This window comes from Gobio gobio (assembly GCF_949357685.1).
Source record: "Gobio gobio genome assembly, chromosome: 15".
Classification (NCBI taxonomy): domain Eukaryota; kingdom Metazoa; phylum Chordata; class Actinopteri; order Cypriniformes; family Gobionidae; genus Gobio; species Gobio gobio.
The window spans coordinates 52,746,242-52,763,979 of record NC_137108.1 but is presented as its reverse complement, the minus strand read 5'-3'; the positions used below and the strand labels follow the sequence as shown (position 1 = coordinate 52,763,979).

The following is a 17,738-nucleotide window of genomic DNA, read 5'->3' as shown; positions in this document are numbered from 1 at the left end:
CGCCTTAAACGCTTGTCAAACATGCGATTACTGGACTAAATCGTCTTACTCCGCTAATACTGTCAAATACACACAAGGTTAACATAAACACAGTCGGTTATGTCTAAAGTTAAAGTAAAATCGTGTGTGTGTGTATATATTAGATGCGTGCAGGTCTTTAATTGACAGCGGCGCAGCCTATAGTGAACACGCTGTCCTTAAAGGGACAGTTCACCTCTAAAATTCTGTCATTATTTACACACTCTTGTATTGTTCCTATCCCTTTAATGTTAATACAACAACAAAAGACAAAGAGAAAATCCCTCACTGCTCTTGACTGAAAAACTAATACAGCAGCTTTAATAAGAATCAGTGTATATTTTATAGTGAAGTCTATGTAGTGTTTTATTTTTACATTTATTCATTCAATTTCATACTTAAATACTGCTGTACAGCTCTGAGCTGCCACTGTAAATCTTTATATATATATTTATATTATATTATACTATACTATACAATACACTAGGAATGTGTACAAGGTTTTTTTAAAGTAAAGTTCTAAGTTCAAGTAAGGTTTTTCAATTATTTTAAGTAAAATAAAGAAAGAGTATTGCAATAAAGAAATTGTATTTTTTTCTCCTTAACCTCTTGCTGTTCCGGTCGGCTAAGAATAGAATAACAAAAAACTGATGTGACAAGCCATCAGAACCGAACTGAACCGTGGTTAAAAACCGAGGTATGTATTGAACCGTGGACTAACTGTATTGTTGCATCCCTAATGTACAAATTCATTCATCATTATTAATCGTATACATCATATGAAGAAAACGGATTTGTTAATGTTTCTTGTCCTCTCACATTGACAGTTGCTAATTATTAGTGGCCTACATATCTGTATACCTATTTTAAATTAAAAATGGCGAAATTAGACAAAGGTTTATTCGTTTGCCAGATTATTTTTATCGGTAGTTTAACATTTTAATCCTAAAACAGCTGCTAAATATGAAATGTTTAGTTTAGCTACATCTTATCTCGCACTTTGAGCGTTTACTGAAGCGTCGCGCTGGAATTTGTGCTCAGCAGCTTCAGTGAACATAAACCCGCCTACTTTTTGATTGGTCATCTTAAATGTTTTGCCGTTATTTCACAACATTTATAGCCTACACATCGGAAAAACACGTCCGGATTCAAATTTTTGACCGTCATCACTTAAAAGAACACCTGTTTATAACAAAAAACTGACTTAAATTCTGGACCTTTGGCAGATATGGGCATGGTGTATATAGGCCTGTCACGATAACTACTTTTTGTTTCACGATATATCGTCCCAGAAATAATTGCGATAAACGATATTATTGTCATTTTAAGACTATTCTATGCCACTGAATATATAATCTAATATAACAGCATAATAATGCAAGTAGACCTACACACTTTCAAATGACAACCTTTAATTCTTTAGATCGTGGAAATTAAGGGTAAAAAATGTATTATCCTAAATAAAAAATTTGAATAAATAGTAAATAATCATGTTCCCTTGTGAAACGGCTTTAACACTCGTCATTCTGCGTTGACATTTATATGTGCAGCGGATCAGGCGATTGAAATCGAGTCCATTTGGGCTTATTCTTCCAAACTGTCAGTAGTTGTCAGGAAAACACTAGAATGCCTCAAATGCAGTGTTAATTTCTTTGACGAATAATTTGTCATAATTTTCGTCAACAACCTTTTTTCACTGACGATAACTAAATAAAAACTAGTGTTGGATGACAAAAACTATGACGAAAATCAACTGTCATTGTCACAATGTTTACTTTATGATGTTTATATAGTAATATGTTTTAGACGGTTGTAATGACGCATATTTGATCTCCTCATCTGAACTTGAATGAGCTCCTGCAACTGCAATAGAGGCGCAGACATTTCAAAATAAGAGTCCTGGTGTATTTCCAGCTTGTTTATCATTAAAAGTCACGCATTATATATTCGTTTTTGCTCACACAAACTGTATTTAATTTCATTCCCATTTAATTCACAGTCAGGAGGAAAGACCAGTATTTGACACATATTCAATAAAGTATCAGGGTTATAATAGTTCACTAAAACCATTAAAGAAAATCTTCATTACTTGAAATTAAATAATAAAAAAATAAAAAAATAAACAAACTTATTTGAAGCTTTAGCTTAACCTGATATGGCCGACTGACTAAAACCGAAATACAAAGTTATAAAAACTATATAGATGTTTTTAAAAAAGTGAATTGAGCTCTTTCGTGTATTTTTAATGTCAAAATGTCAGTAAGTGACAGTCGGTTATGTAACACTTAAATGCTTAATGTATTACAATTAAACTAAACTCATTAGATTTTAGCAGACTAAAACTAAACTAAAACTAAAAACAATTCAGGTGACTAAAATATGACTAAAACTAAATGGCATTTTAGTCAAAAGACAAGATGACGGCGCAATCGAGTAAAATGTTGGTGAAATTCATTATCATGTAAACATAATGGGCGATATATTGCATCACGAAAATGATCGAGGTCATGTACATATATTGTGCGATATATCGATATATTGATTATTGCGACAGGCCTAGGTATACAGAACCTTTTGTTCTAAGAGCGGGTCATACGGTTAGTCAAATGAAGCTTTATTGTTGACCAGCCGAGTCTTCTTAAACTTTGGAGTGACGTGACGGGCAAGCAAATGAAGACATTTTCACTCCTTTAACATTCAACATTACATGCTTTCAAGTGTCTGTGTTTCTGGAGTGACACATCTGCTCTATAGACCTATTGGTATTTGTCAAGAAAGGAAAGGGCATCTCTGTACACAGGAAGACCGAAATTACATGCTGAATACATTATCATTATCTGCGCGCTGAATGATTTCACCAGCAGGGCCTATTAAACACACACCAGCTCCTGGGATGTTCTGAATTACAAATGAAAGACTTCGTCAAAATGGCAAAGATTGTGCCGACTCATAAAACATTAACTATAAAGACCAAAACACCTGCTCACATCCCGCATGTAGTCTATCAATTAGTCTGATTCAGAGGAGAGTCCTGAGCAGCTGTGGAAACATTACAGTTTTACTTCATATGTTCATTAAAGAGATCAATGTGTGTGTAGATCAGAGCTGGCTGATGTAGCTAAAAACACCCTTTTGATGAAACTCCAAATATATCTCAGCTTTATGCACTGAAATGGTCTCTTTTCAATCAGAGGAGCCATCGTTTCAACCGAACCGTCATTGCAGCCTCAATGTGTCAAATATTCAAACTAAAATCGCTATTAAGGTCGTTTAAAAATAATCAAGGCACGCTATTTCTGAACAAGAATACTTGCACTAGCGTTCAAAAGTTTAGTCGTTATGATTTCTAAAGGGGGGTGTAAAGCTATTTCAAGAGTTTTTTACACTGTTGTGAGATTAACCCCCTCGAGTTCGGTCGCGCCGGCGTCTTATACATCATTATAATCTGTTACGTTTCCAGTGTTTCCCCTACCATTGTTTTGGGGGGGCGCATTTTTAAGCCTTGCCAATTTAAATATTCAAGCGCTCATAGACGAGAAAGTGTCTCTCAGTTTGCTCATCGCGAAGGGCAGCAACAACACACACACGCACGGCCACGCGTCTCACAGCGCGCGAATATTCACACAAAATTAGTCTTGTTGAGTATCATCGTAAACATAGTCGGTTAGGTCTTTTAAATGAACATAAACATGAAATTTGCCCGTCACCGCCAGCATTTATGCTCATTTTCACAAGTTTTAATGGTCCACAGAATATCTAAACATGAAATATATCAAAAGAAAGAACTGTTTTATTCCAGCTTCATATATTATTTTTTTAATCAACACTTGAATGTTGCAAGTTTCATGAAAAAGCAACATTTTGAGCATAAAGCTGAAAAAATCACGTTTTTGTAAAAGACTAACGTTACGTCCGAACGATGAACAAAACACAGATGTTGTAGATCGAGTCCATCAACACTCAAAGCTTCAGTCCTATAACTCGTCCTGGGCTGGCATTTCATTCAATAACATTAGGCAGTTGTGATTTATATGCTGTTTAATGGTGATGATCGCGTTATTTTACATATGCATCTGCTTATGATATCGCACGTTCCTGCTTCTTCAGCTGTTTTGATCAGGAGATTCTGTTCTCGTGCAGGAAATGCGCTACAGCGCCCCCTACCGTATAACCTTGAACACACATGGAAAGCCGGAAAATATCGTCATTGGCTATATAAATATGGAGATAACAAAAGACAACAAAAAAATCACTCACTGCTCTTGACTGAATAACTTTTAATAAGGGTTAATCTGTATTTATATGCAGTGGCATATAATTTTATGCAGACTATGCAGTGATATTTTACATTTGATTACTATTTTTGTACCTGACAATCTAGTTTAGACCTACATGAAAATAACTGTTTATTTCATTTGTATATGTTTGTTCTGCTTTATTTATTTGTGCTTTTGCTCATAATTTGATTATTTGTTCTTATTTTATTACTGACGGTCTTTAACAATATAAAAAAAATTATGAGTTAGGATATTAGTTTTTAGAGTCATAACCTTATATGGCTCAAAAACAATACTAGGCCTATTTTATTTTATTTGTCTTTTTTTTTGTGGTGGGGTCAGTGAAAATTCTGACAGGGCAAGTAAAAATTTGAACCCCTGAAAAAAATCCTTAGCATTGAGCCCTGAAATATATTTTTCAGGGCTGATTGTAAGGTCAGTTTATTCTGTTAGCATCTGTGAATATTAAATGCAAAAAGTCTGTTTAAATATGAATCCTGTTGAAACATTAAATGTCATACACGCAAGACTGCTTAGACAAGATTTATTTGGCTTGTTTTGGACAGATTATAACGTGTTTATTGTAAAAGAGCCTAGTGTCACATCAATAAAGCTTTTATTCGCAAATGTTTGCTCAGATGCTATAAATATCATACCAGTCAAACGTATTTTGCTTCATATTGATGTTTAAATATTATAGCCTAATGGTATTTTTTTAATTTAATATCAAAGTTTGTCAGAAATTATTCTGGAGTTTTGTTTTGTAGAAATAGAATTGCTTTCTTTAAAGTGAATTTCGTTTAGTATAAGTTGTATCTTAATTTTAATTACTTATTATTTATTTATTTTTTAGCATGAGACTACTTTTAAAAACATAAATGGTACACTGCAAAAAAAATGCTCTTCTTAGTAATTTTGGTCTTGTTTCTAGTCTAAATATTTAAACAATCAAGATGCATTTACTAGATAAGTACAATTTTAAACTAAAAAAAGATCAGCATTTTTTTAAGTGTAGTCAAATCTTTCGATGATTAAAAAAAATAAAATGCGCTTTGATGACTACATTCACTCTAATAAGAGGATTTTCCTGCTCTAGAAACATTTCAAGGCTTGTTCAAAATTCAACAACCTGGCAAAATATATAATTCACATTCAGAAAAATCAATAAAGGTACAACAAGAGAGCCCAAGCGGAAACGCTCCTGCAAAAACAAACCAAAGCCAGACAAATAAAACTGCGGCCCTTTACAGCCTCTCATCACTGCTCCACTTTCAGCACGGTTAACATGCGGCCCTCGAAGCTCATCTCAGGGAAGGAAAAGAGAATTCATTGGGAAATGTAATAAGGCTCATTTCTGGGAACTGCTCTCCTGGAAACAGACTCGACTCGATCTGTAATAAAATTCAGCGGAATATAACCGGATTAGCCAAATTAATTAGGAAGAGAGGACTATTAGCAGGAGGAGGCGGCGGCGTCCAGCTCCATTACTGACATCAGGTCAGTGGATCTTCATCTGGTGGGCTGCTATGTGGAATAAAAGAGCAATGCATTTAACCGTGAACTTAAAGGTCCCGTTTTTCGTGTTTTTTTGAAGCTTTGATTGTGTTTACAGTGTGCAATATAACATGCGTTCATGTTTCATGTGTAAAAAAACACAGTATTTTTCACACAATTTACTGATCTGTATTCCGCTGTTTTCACTGTCCTCAAAACGGCCTGAGAATTTCCTCGTTCTATGAAGTCCCTCCTTCAGAAACACGTATCGAGTTCTGATTGGGCCAGCAGTTCCCGTGTTGTGATTGGACAGCAGGTTAGCGCATGTCGCCCGGAAAGGTCGCGCCTCTTCCCATAACGGGGAGATAAACGCGCTCAAACTACAGTGTCCCTGAAGGCCAAACTAAGGTGATTTGACTCCGGGATGAAAATAACAGCGTCTGATGGCGACAAACGCAACCCAACGCAACACTTCCTCTTCTCCACGAGGGAGCAACAAGACCACGCCCCCTTTTTCGCGTATTCTTGTGGGCGGAGTTTAGTCAACAAACTGTTCTACTGACGTCATTAAAGCAGGAAATACCAGGATGTAGAACAAACCGGCCGTTCGCTGTAGGCTTTGAAAGGGAACTTCTGTTAAATAAAATATCTCGCTTGGCATTGAACTTTGAGCTTTATAATTTTACAGGTATTATTTATGCTCTAACAGCAACATTACACACTAACTAAAGTTTGAAAAATGGGATCACGAAGAACAGGACCCTTAAAGGGTTAGTTCACCCAAAACTGTAAATTGTGTCATTAATGCCTGAGCCTCATGTGGTTGGACACCCGTCAGACCTCCGTTCATCTTCAGACACAAATGAAGATATTTTAGTGTAAAGCTGATGCTGAGAAAGGCTTCAGATAGGCCTCCATTGGCATTCAGTACATTTACACTCACAAGACCCATAAAAGGCACTAAAAACGTCGTTACAAAGTCCATCTCACCACAGTGACTCTACAATCATTTTACGATGCGACGACAATAGTTTTTGTGCGCAAAAAAAAATCAAAATAACACCTTTATCCAGCTTGTTCTCGTCTTCCGTGTGTGTCTCCACGACGCATGCGCGAGAATTCAAAATAATTTGATACGGCGCCACCTACTGGTCAAAAGTGATAAGTTAATCATATTAGTGCTTTTTTTTTAGCAATTTTGACTACAATAATCTAAGAATATCTTGTAGCATTTTTTCTGAAGCTCCCAGTCATTTTTCTATTACATTTGTCCTTGTTTGCTGCTTTGTTCCTATTTTTAAAATAAAACATAAAATCACCTTGTTTTGCTTAATAACAAATGTATTCTGTACATTTTGGCGGTATGGGTAGGTTTAAAGGGTCAACAGTGTTATTATAAGTGCATTGCATTAGAGGATTACTTTAAAATGTTAGTAGGCAATATAAATTATTTATTTATTTATTAGTTTATTTGACAGGGACAATGCAGAAAAGACATTGCTACAATTTCAAGCAGATGATGCTCCACATATAGGCTTCTAGCCAAAGGCTAATCTGCAGCCCCAGTCCCTGGTTAGGCTTTTTTTAACAACAATAAAACAAATCGCACAAGCAACAAAAAATGTATGTATAAAAAACAATGATAAAATAAAAGACCATCAATGTTCACAAACCTGCTTTTGTTTGAACCACTTTTTTATATTTGTTTGAAAGATGTTTAACTCAGTTTGCATTTTTAGTTCAAAAGCAGTGTTTAGTTTCCAAAGCAGTGCACCTTGAACCGAAAATGTGGATTGTGCAAATTTAGTTTTCCTCTTTGGTACTTTGCAATTCCGATTGGATGCACCTCTTATGGCCATCCTCTTACCATGTTGTTTTGTTACTAATTGGCATATGATATTTGGAGCAAGATTGTTTATACATGTAAAAACCATTTTAATAAGAGACAAACTTATAAAATGTTCAAAGCTAAGCAGATTATACATTTGTAAAATATTACAATGATGCCATCTAACTGGTTTCTTGTCCAAGATTTTTAGCGTTTGTTTATATCAGGGTTTCTGCAGGTTTCACCAAGTCAAATTTAAGACTTTTTGAGACCTTTTTAAGACCATTATGAATTAAATTTAAGACCTATAAAAGGAAATGCAGTCACAAATTTACTTGCAAAGTAAATTAATTAATTCAAATTGAACAAATCGATAAACTTGCACTTCCTCATAGCTCAATCCCACCAGGATTTCGTCACTTTTTTTTTGTGGTGATTTTTGAGATCAAAATGAATGATTTTGTGGTAATTTCCAGAAATTATCATTTGCATTTTTTTTTTTCATAATTAGGACACCACATTTACCATATTATGTATTATGTTACATGCACAATAGCTTCACATGACCATAATAAAAAACGAAATGCATAAATCTTGTTTATTTTGGTTTAAAAATAATGTAGGATCTCAAAAAAATGTTGATTTTAAATTATATTTAGTAATCGCAGAAACACAAAAAACTGGAGGACTATTAGCTGAAGAATAAAATCTATTTTATGTGTCTGTGGTACAATCTGAAAGAGACTCCAATAACACCAAAGCTGATTGGCTGCAATATAAGCTGCATATTGGTCTCATTTCTAGTCGTAATACAGTAAATTATATTTGGACTACTTAAACATTCTAAAGTGCTGCAGGATTTCAATGAGCATTAGAGGTAACGTTACATGTACGTAGGAAAATTAAGACCTGTTTAAAATGATTTAAGACCTAGAACAGAATACTTCAGGGAATTTAAGACTTTTTAAGGCCTAAAATTTAGATTTTGAAATTCTAGACCTTTTTAGACCTTTTAAGACCCCGCGGAAACCCTGTATATAGAGATGTAACCGGTTTGATAGTCGATTGAGAACCCTGACTCCAGACAGTCACACAATAGGTAGGATAAAGTAGGACAATATTAAATACAGCTCTTGGTTGTACTGGGGGATGATATACTAGATGCAAAGGATGTATGCTTGAGTTCTGAAAGCGTCGTATACACTGGAATAAACTCATTGCTGTGCATTTGCAGCATTTCTCTGCTCCCAGAAGGCTGGTTTTGTAACTATTACAAGCCCTATTTTGAGCATCAAGATTAAACTGTTCCATCAGGGCATGTCAGCGTGTATTGCATTTCCTCGATCAACTTCCTGGGCGAAACAGACCCGTGGCAAAGGGGCTTAAAAGACAAGAACTGACTAGATGAATCAGCAAACGACAAATCTCTTGCTCAAATTCACAATGTGAGGTCGGGGTGATTCTGACCTGCTGGAGAGACTGAGCAGCTCGTGCTTGTCAGCCACCGTACTCTTCTCCTGCAGATCCCACATCAGCACGTTTATGAGATGAGAGTTCTTGATGGTGATGGGGACTTCCTCGAACATGAGCTCGAAGCCAACGCAGGCCTTCTTCAGCCTGGGAAAACAGTTACAAAACACCTGTCATTATTCATAGCCAACTCATTTTTGAAGAAATGTATGTGAGAACGTGCATCACAAACATCCGTGAAGTGTTATTTTAAAGCTTCCTAGTATCGTACAACAGGTTGACACGCATCAAAAGGTCCAAAAACACTAATGATATACACGTTGCACATCCTCAGGAGTCTCCTCATCCTCATTAGTCGCTTACAATGTGTGTCAGAAACAAAACTACGGCATTTGTTACAAAGCAGAAAGTGAGACTGGAATTACTGATGACTTGGTTCGGAATCGATTCTTTCTTTTAAGAGGCAGTAACTTCGATAACCTGTAGACCTTTTACATTCATAAGCTGCTGTATTACACACGGCATGAAAGGGAATATTTGAAAAAGCATAATAGGGGCACATTTAAATAATGTAAAAGTCAATGTGAAGAGGACTATAAACAGCAGTATCCAAAAATATGACCTCATCACCATTCGTTTTCTGTGACAGAGCAAATCCACTTCCCTTATTAGTGAACTATGAGGGCAAAACAACCCCCAAAATAAGCGTTCATCAATCGTAATCGAGGTAAAGTGTTCAACTTATTGAGGTTTTTGAGTTTAGGTCATATCGTCCAGCCCTATGTAAACCGCACCAATCGCATGGAAATCAAACACACAATATACTATCGCACTCGTGTGTTTATTAGCTTCTTGTTTCACGTGTAGAAATGTTTCTTTGGGGGGTTTTTTTTTTCACAGAACTCAGAACGAGGAAGTGCACAGGTCATCCAGAAGGGCAGGAATTATGCTCACGCTGACTCACGCAAGATGATTGACAGCTGTAGACCTCTAATGAGCCATAACTCACGCAAACCAGAAACAGGAGAGACAGAGCATGCTCTGAACACTCTTTTAGCACTTTAGGTTGCATAATTCAGTGGGAAATTAATAGAAATTATATTCTGTATAACAAGAAAAAATTGCAAATGTGCATAAAATATTATTTAAAATAAAAATAATTATGTCTCCAAATATGCACACTTTTGGACTTCAGTGAAGCTATGTGAACACAAACCAGAGCAGACGTGAATGAATTCATATGATCAAAATAGGGATGCACCGATATCGAGTATAAACCAAGCTTAACCTCTTAAATGAGTTTGTTTTTGCTGCAGATATACACCTTTCAAAATATATTAATTTCAAGATATTACATTAAAGCTGCACTATGTCAACATCTGTTCAGTAAATATCTAAACACCACTAGGCCAGTGTTATACATGTTGTTCAGTCGAGTACTTATGTTTCCAACTATTTGTAAATCGTGAGATGCTATTTTACCTGACGAACCAGGACGTGCGACCTCTAGCAGACGGAAAAGTTACATAGTGCAGCTTTAACATGACGGCAATTTAAACAAAGCCTTTGTAAAGCAAAACCTTAAATGTGCCAAAAAAATGTAAACGACTAGTATTTTCCAAGTCGTTTAGCAGCAGCGCTAAATTTTAATCGGCTAGTCTCGCACATCCCTAGCTCAGTGCCACATATTGAAGATGAAAACAGACACAGGCTTATCGCTGATAATGCTTATTTTCATCAAAAAGAACCAGCCTCTCACTTTTCTGAAAAAGGCTGTATGGCTATGATAACAATTTCAGTTGTTCTGCTACGAAATTATTATGTGGTACTGAACTCCACTGAAGTCATGTGAAATGGGCCGCAGTGCCATGTTTGCTTAGGAAAGCACTAGGGATGCGCAATATATCGAAATTATCGAAATATCGCAAATGTACATATCGCAAGGGCACGCAATATCTGAATGATTTTAATAGGCTACTTCAACATTGTGAGAAGTGTATGTTTTAGGTGGACTCATATAGCAGAGAATAGACTGAGCACACGACTGATACTCATGTGACTTGCTTGACGTTAAAAAGAGTTAAACGCAATAACTTGAGGAAAAACAACTCCTTGATGTCTCGCGCTGTCTGACACACACACCGAAACGTGCGCACAAGCCGTTCATTTTTTCGTGTCTTCTTACACACTCGAACTGTCAAATACACACAGTTGTGTCAAAATGGCCGTCTTGATGAGTATTCATGTAAACACAGTCGCTCATGCTTTAAGTGAAAAATATCAGTTGGGGAAAGAAATGGATTTTACACACTTAAAGCAATATCGTATCGCATATCGAATATCACATTTAACAAGGATATCACATATCGCATTTTTCTTCAATATCGCACAGCCCTACAAAACACCAAGTTGAATGTTAAAATGTCAGCAACAGCATCAATTTGGATATTTACTTTGTTACAGTCAGAAAGTGAAAACCATCTGATGAAAATAAAACATTGTTAGAAGAACTGTAATGGTATTATTAAGTACTCGGTATCAGCACGAACCCAAATGTAAGTACTTGATCTGAAAAAAAAGTGGTATCGGTGCATCCCTAGATCAAAATATAAAAAGAATTACAGATTGATTAAAGGGTTAGTTCACCCAAAAATGTAAATTGTGTCATTAATGACTGAGCCTCATGTGGTTGAACACCCGTCAGACCTCCGTTCATCTTCAGACACAAATGAAGATATTTTAGTGTAAATCTGATGCTCTGAAAGGCCTCCATTGGCTCAACTTTACACTCTCAAGACCCTTAAAAGACACTAAAGACTAAAGTTACAAAGTCCATCTCACTACAGCGGCTCTACAATAACTTTAGGAATCGGCGAGAATAGTTTTTGTGTGCAAAAAAACCCTAAATAAAGTCTTACATAGTGATGACGATTTCAAAACAAAGCATCATGAAGCTTCGAAGCGTTATGAATCAGTGAGCCGAATGATGATTCGGATCGCGTGTCAAACTGCTGAAATTTGGTGATTCAAACCGCTGAATCGACTCACTGATTCATAACGCTCTGAAACGCTGAATCGACTCACTGATTCATAACGCTCCGAACAGCTGAATCGACTCACTGATTCATAATGCTCTGAACCGCTGAATCGACTCACTGATTCATAACGCTCCGAACAGCTGAATCGACTCACTGATTCATAATGCTCTGAACCGCTGAATCGACTCACTGATTCATAACGCTCTGAACAGCTGAATCGACTCACTGATTCATAACGCTCTGAAACGCTGAATCGACTCACTGATTCATAACGCTCCGAACAGCTGAATCGACTCACTGATTCATAACGCTCTGAAACGCTGAATCGACTCACTGATTCATAACGCTCCGAACAGCTGAATCGACTCACTGATTCATAATGCTCTGAACCGCTGAATCGACTCACTGATTCATAACGCTCTGAACAGCTGAATCGACTCACTGATTCATAACGCTCTGAACCGCTGAATCGACTCACTGATTCATAACACTCCGAACCGCTGAATCGACTCACTGATTCATAACGCTCTGAACCGCTGAATCGACTCACTGATTCATAACGCTTCGAAGCTTCATGAGGCCGTGTTTTGAAATCGTCATCACTATATAAGTCGTTATTTAGGGTTTTTTTGTGCACAAAAACTATTCTCGCCGATTCATAAAGTTATTGTAGAGCCGCTGTAGTGAGATGGACTTTGTAACTTTAGTCTTTAGTGTCTTTTAAGGGTCTTGAGAGTGTAAAGTTGAGCCAATGGAGGCCTTTCAGAGCATCAGATTTACACTAAAATATCTTCATTTGTGTCTGAAGATGAACGGAGGTCTGACGGGTGTCCAACCACATGAGGCTCAGTCATTAATGACACAATTTACATTTTTGGGTGAACTAACCCTTTAAAAAACGAGGTTTTAAAATTGATAAAGAACATGAAAAGCGTGAAAATGCCCAGATTGTGGAATCTCTCAAAGAAAATGAGATTTGTATTCTAAGGTGTGGTGGCTCAACAACTCCTCCCCTCAACTCAATCAATGCAACTCAGTGAAACGCTGTTATCACCAGTGTAAGCGGCCATCTGTCTCTCAGATGCACTATGGGCGGCTCATTTTGAGAGCAGTTAGAGGGTCACTGGACCCACCGGCCCGGCCACAATCCATCATTTCAACGAGTCGGTGTGTTCTGCCATTTGAGCTGAATTGCAGAATATTATGGAGGAGCAGAAGAATGTTTGAGGAATATCAATACAGCCCTGCCTCGCAGATTGCAGATTGATATTCCAGAGGAATCTGACAGGAGATCTGTATGCATCATTCAGGATGACCCAGCCCGCGACTCTCTACACAAATAACAGGCTCATCTTCATAATCAATAGCACTGCTCTCCTTAACGAGCTAAATATTCAAGAAGCGTCTGCGAATGACAAGCGTCAACCCGAGGGCGCTGGCAGATGACAAGGCCAACACGGGCCGCGGGAACACGCCTGATGTCCACACGGGCCCCGGGAACACGCCTGATGTCCACACGGGCCCCGGGAACACGCCTGATGTCCACACGGGCCCCGGGAACACGCCTGATGTCCACACGGGCCCCGGGAACACGCCTGATGTCCACACGGGCCCCGGGAACACGCCTGATGTCCACACGGGCCCCTGGAACACGCCTGATGTCCACACGGGCCAACACGCTTAACCCGTGCTCAATCTGGGATGTTAAACCACACATTCAAGCAGACGGCAGTTTAAAAAAGGACTGTAGAAATAAGTGTTTAAAGTGTTTTTATTTTATAGTTTATTAATTAATGCATTAATCATAAATAAATATATTTGGATGGAATGGATTGGAGGGGATGGAGGGATGGATGCATTGATGATTGATAGATGCATCAATGGACGGACGGACGATGGATGGATGCATTGATGGATGGAGGGACGGACGATGGATGATGCATTGATGGACGGACGGACGATGGATGATGCATGGATGGAGGGAGGGACGGACGATGGATGATGCATTGATGGAGGGACGGACGATGGATGATGCATTGATGGAGGGACGGACGATGGATGATGCATTGATGGAGGGACGGACGATGGATGGAGGGACGGACGATGGATGGAGGGACGGACGATGGATGGAGGGACGGACGATGGATGATGCATTGATGGATGGAGGGACGGACGATGGATGGAGGGACGGACGATGGATGGAGGGACGGACGATGGATGGAGGGACGGACGATGGATGGAGGGACGGACGATGGATGGAGGGACGGACGATGGATGATGCATTGATGGACGGACGGACGATGGATGATGCATTGATGGAGGGACGGACGATGGATGATGCATTGATGGACGGACGGACGATGGATGGAGGGACGGACGATGGATGGAGGGACGGATGATGGATGGAGGGACGGACGATGGACGGAGGGACGGACGATGGACGGATGCATTGATGGACGGACGGACGATGGACGGATGCATTGATGGACGGACGACTGACGGATGCATTGATGGACGGACGATGGACGGATGCATTGATGGACGGACGATGGACGGATGCATTGATGGACGGACGACTGACGGATGCATTGATGGACGGACGGACGATGGATGCATTGATGGACGGACGATGGACGGATGCATTGATGGACGGACGGACGATGGATGCATTGATGGACGGACGATGGATGGATGATGGATGGATGGATGGATGGATGGATGCATTGATGGAAGGATGTATGATGAATGGGACGGACGGTATGATGGATAGATTTGAGTTTTGTAAACTTAATTTGATAACAAGTTGTGACATCTCGTCTTTGACCCATATATATACACTTAATATAAAATATAAGAAAATAATAATAGTGTATTAAATAATTTATGTATTAATTTATAATAAACTATTTATAATATGTATATATAAAATATATAAAGTAAGAGATATAAAACAAAATAATAATCAATAAATTAATTAATTTATAACATATATATGTATATATATAAATAATAAATATAATTTATTAAATAAATAAAATAAATACACTAATTACACACACACACACACACACACAAATATATACACACACAAACTAATTCAAAGAGAAGTTCCAACATTTATATAAAAACAGCATGAAAAAATAAAATATATAAAATAATAATAAATACCTAATGTATTACATAATTTGTATTATAATAAATAAATGAATGAATAAATAAATCATATTATGCATAAATTATGTATAATTAGTATATATTTTATTTGTATACATTCATTCTAAAAAAAAACACTACTAAAAATAAACCATAACATTTTTAAAATTAAAGTACTGGACCATTACGGTATAAAATATTCTTTTTTTTTAATCTCTGGTGGATTAGAGTTCATATCGAGTCATTGAAATACTTTAACCATTGCAAAAATCACATTTTATATTAGCAGAAATGTGTGTGTGTGAGCTGTGCCTTTAATACAGTAAAGAGGGTTGACTTTGACTTGAGTGTGAACTCAGTTTCCCCGCAGCGAAGCCTTCAGCCAAACACTCGCTCTCGTCTTTCCTCCTGATCTCACACACGTCACGGCTTTGCTGATACATTCCCCCATTAGGCTTATGTCTAGCAGCAATTTCAAATCAATTACCATCTGCCGAGAAACCCGCGAGGTTGTAAACTTTGTTTGTTTGGAAGACAGAGCTGCTACTCCTTCAAAGACGCCCCACCGTGACGAATAAAAGCCCTCATGATGCCGCTTTCTGAGCCGGGACACACTTCAGTGTGTGTGTGTGTGTGTGTGTGTGTGTGTGTGTGTGTGTGTGTGTGTGTGTGTGCTGCTCATTAACAACAGATTCACGGTGAAAGGAAAAGGAAGTGACCCAAGTCGAGTAGAAGCGGTGTCTTACCCCTCTGGAGTGAAGTCTTTCTCCTTGCAGATGTCCATTAGTTTGGGGGTCAACCTGTAGGCCTTCAGACAGAGAGAGCCCTGCGCAGTCTTTATGGGATCTATGAAGCAAAACAACATCACAAAGGTGAGCTAGATCCACACACACCTCAGTTCACGTTGACTTTAATGGCGAAGCCCTCAGCGCTCGAGTCCCATATATCCCATATTGTTACATATAGGTTCAAATGTAATAGAATATAACTGAAAACATTATCTATATTTGCGTTTTACATTTTGAAGTAAACTTGAGGAAATTCTAAGGAGAGGCTGTGTAAGTGGTTGAGACATTACGTCTTTTGTCTCTATGCACTTCCTGACTCTTTACCATCACAAGTTTAGAGCTATACTGCCTGAGTGATTGGATTATGCATTTGAATGGCACTGTTATGCTGATTGAATTACGGCTGATGAGACGGGAATGTTTGGGGTGTGTCTATTTTCCTATGTCTCCTCCCCTGCTGTATAACCCCTCCCCCTCCCCCTGCTGTATAACCCCTCCCCCTGCTGTATAACCCCTCCCCCTGCTGTATAACCCCTCCCCCTGAAATGTAGATAAATTGCGTTGTTTTGTACAGTTAAGTTAGACTGTTTTCGGACGACCTGCAGCACAGAGTTCTCATTAAAAGAATAACTTCTGTTTAATCCTGAAGTCTCCTGGTCTTCATCTTCTGAGGTTCCTACACTTTAGAAGATAAAAGTTCACAACAGAAGACATCCCACATTACGCCCGATGGAAAATCTGCTAATGTAAACTACACGCTTGAGCTTTAAACAACTACACTCTCGCCTGAAAACCTCATTTTTTGACAACAGCAGTAGTATTTTTTAAATTATGTGGGTTTTCTCCACCATTAACGCTTGCTTGTTGTTGCAAGATGCATTGTGGGACACCTGGGGGGGGGGGGGGGGGGGTCCTCAATAATATCGACATTGCATTTGAGCTGAAACAGTGAATACACAGCATCCTGCAGAGCTTAGCTAGCGGGTTAATAAACTCAAACAAACACATCCTATATGAGATTACTCAGATATCCCCATTACAACTTACACCTGCACTAAAGGACTCGAATGCACACAAACGTTTTTACAGTCTACGGTTCGAAAGGGAAACTCACATTTTCAATCTCCTTCACAACAACGCTGATACACAGGCAAATAAAGCACAGAGAATTTACACCATTCTATTAGGCATTATCTAGTTCTCATTATAATGCATTATAATATATTGCACTTAATTTTATATTTCATGATCACATGATTACATCACTGCGCATGTTCGAAGCCATAATGAGAAATAACTTTAAATAAAGGTCTACTGTTCAAAAAACATGAGAACAATAACACTGCCGCCCGCATTAATATCAATGATTTAGAAAAACAAAAGCCTCTCTGAGTAGAATATGAGCGTCTCAAAGAACCCGATTGGATAATGCCGAGCGATTGCATTTGAGCTGAAACTGAAGAGAATGAACTGGTATAACGACTACAGTCAGCCATCGTCACCTTCACGATCGAGTTCGAGATCTCTTTCAGTCCACAAATCATAAACATCCCCCATGGATTTAATGTAGTTACACCCCATGGTCCTGAGGAAGAAATAGTCAAATGTTTTTTTTTATTTATTTAAGTTTTTACTAGGGCTGTCAAAAGATGAATCACGATTAATCGCATCC

General features: G+C 38.1%; 1 protein-coding gene across 1 annotated transcript in view; it reads right to left on the bottom strand.

Annotated features, from left to right (window-relative positions):
• Positions 1-17,738, bottom strand: part of eif3ha (eukaryotic translation initiation factor 3, subunit H, a) — a 107,933-nt gene that overhangs the window by 16,297 nt on the left and 73,898 nt on the right. The window contains exons 4-5 of the mRNA XM_079836417.1: positions 16,025-16,124; positions 9,085-9,234 (exon numbers count right to left, since the gene is read on the bottom strand). Of these exons, the coding sequence (XP_079692543.1) occupies positions 9,085-9,234; positions 16,025-16,124 (250 nt within the window). The remainder of the gene's footprint in view (positions 1-9,084; positions 9,235-16,024; positions 16,125-17,738) is intronic.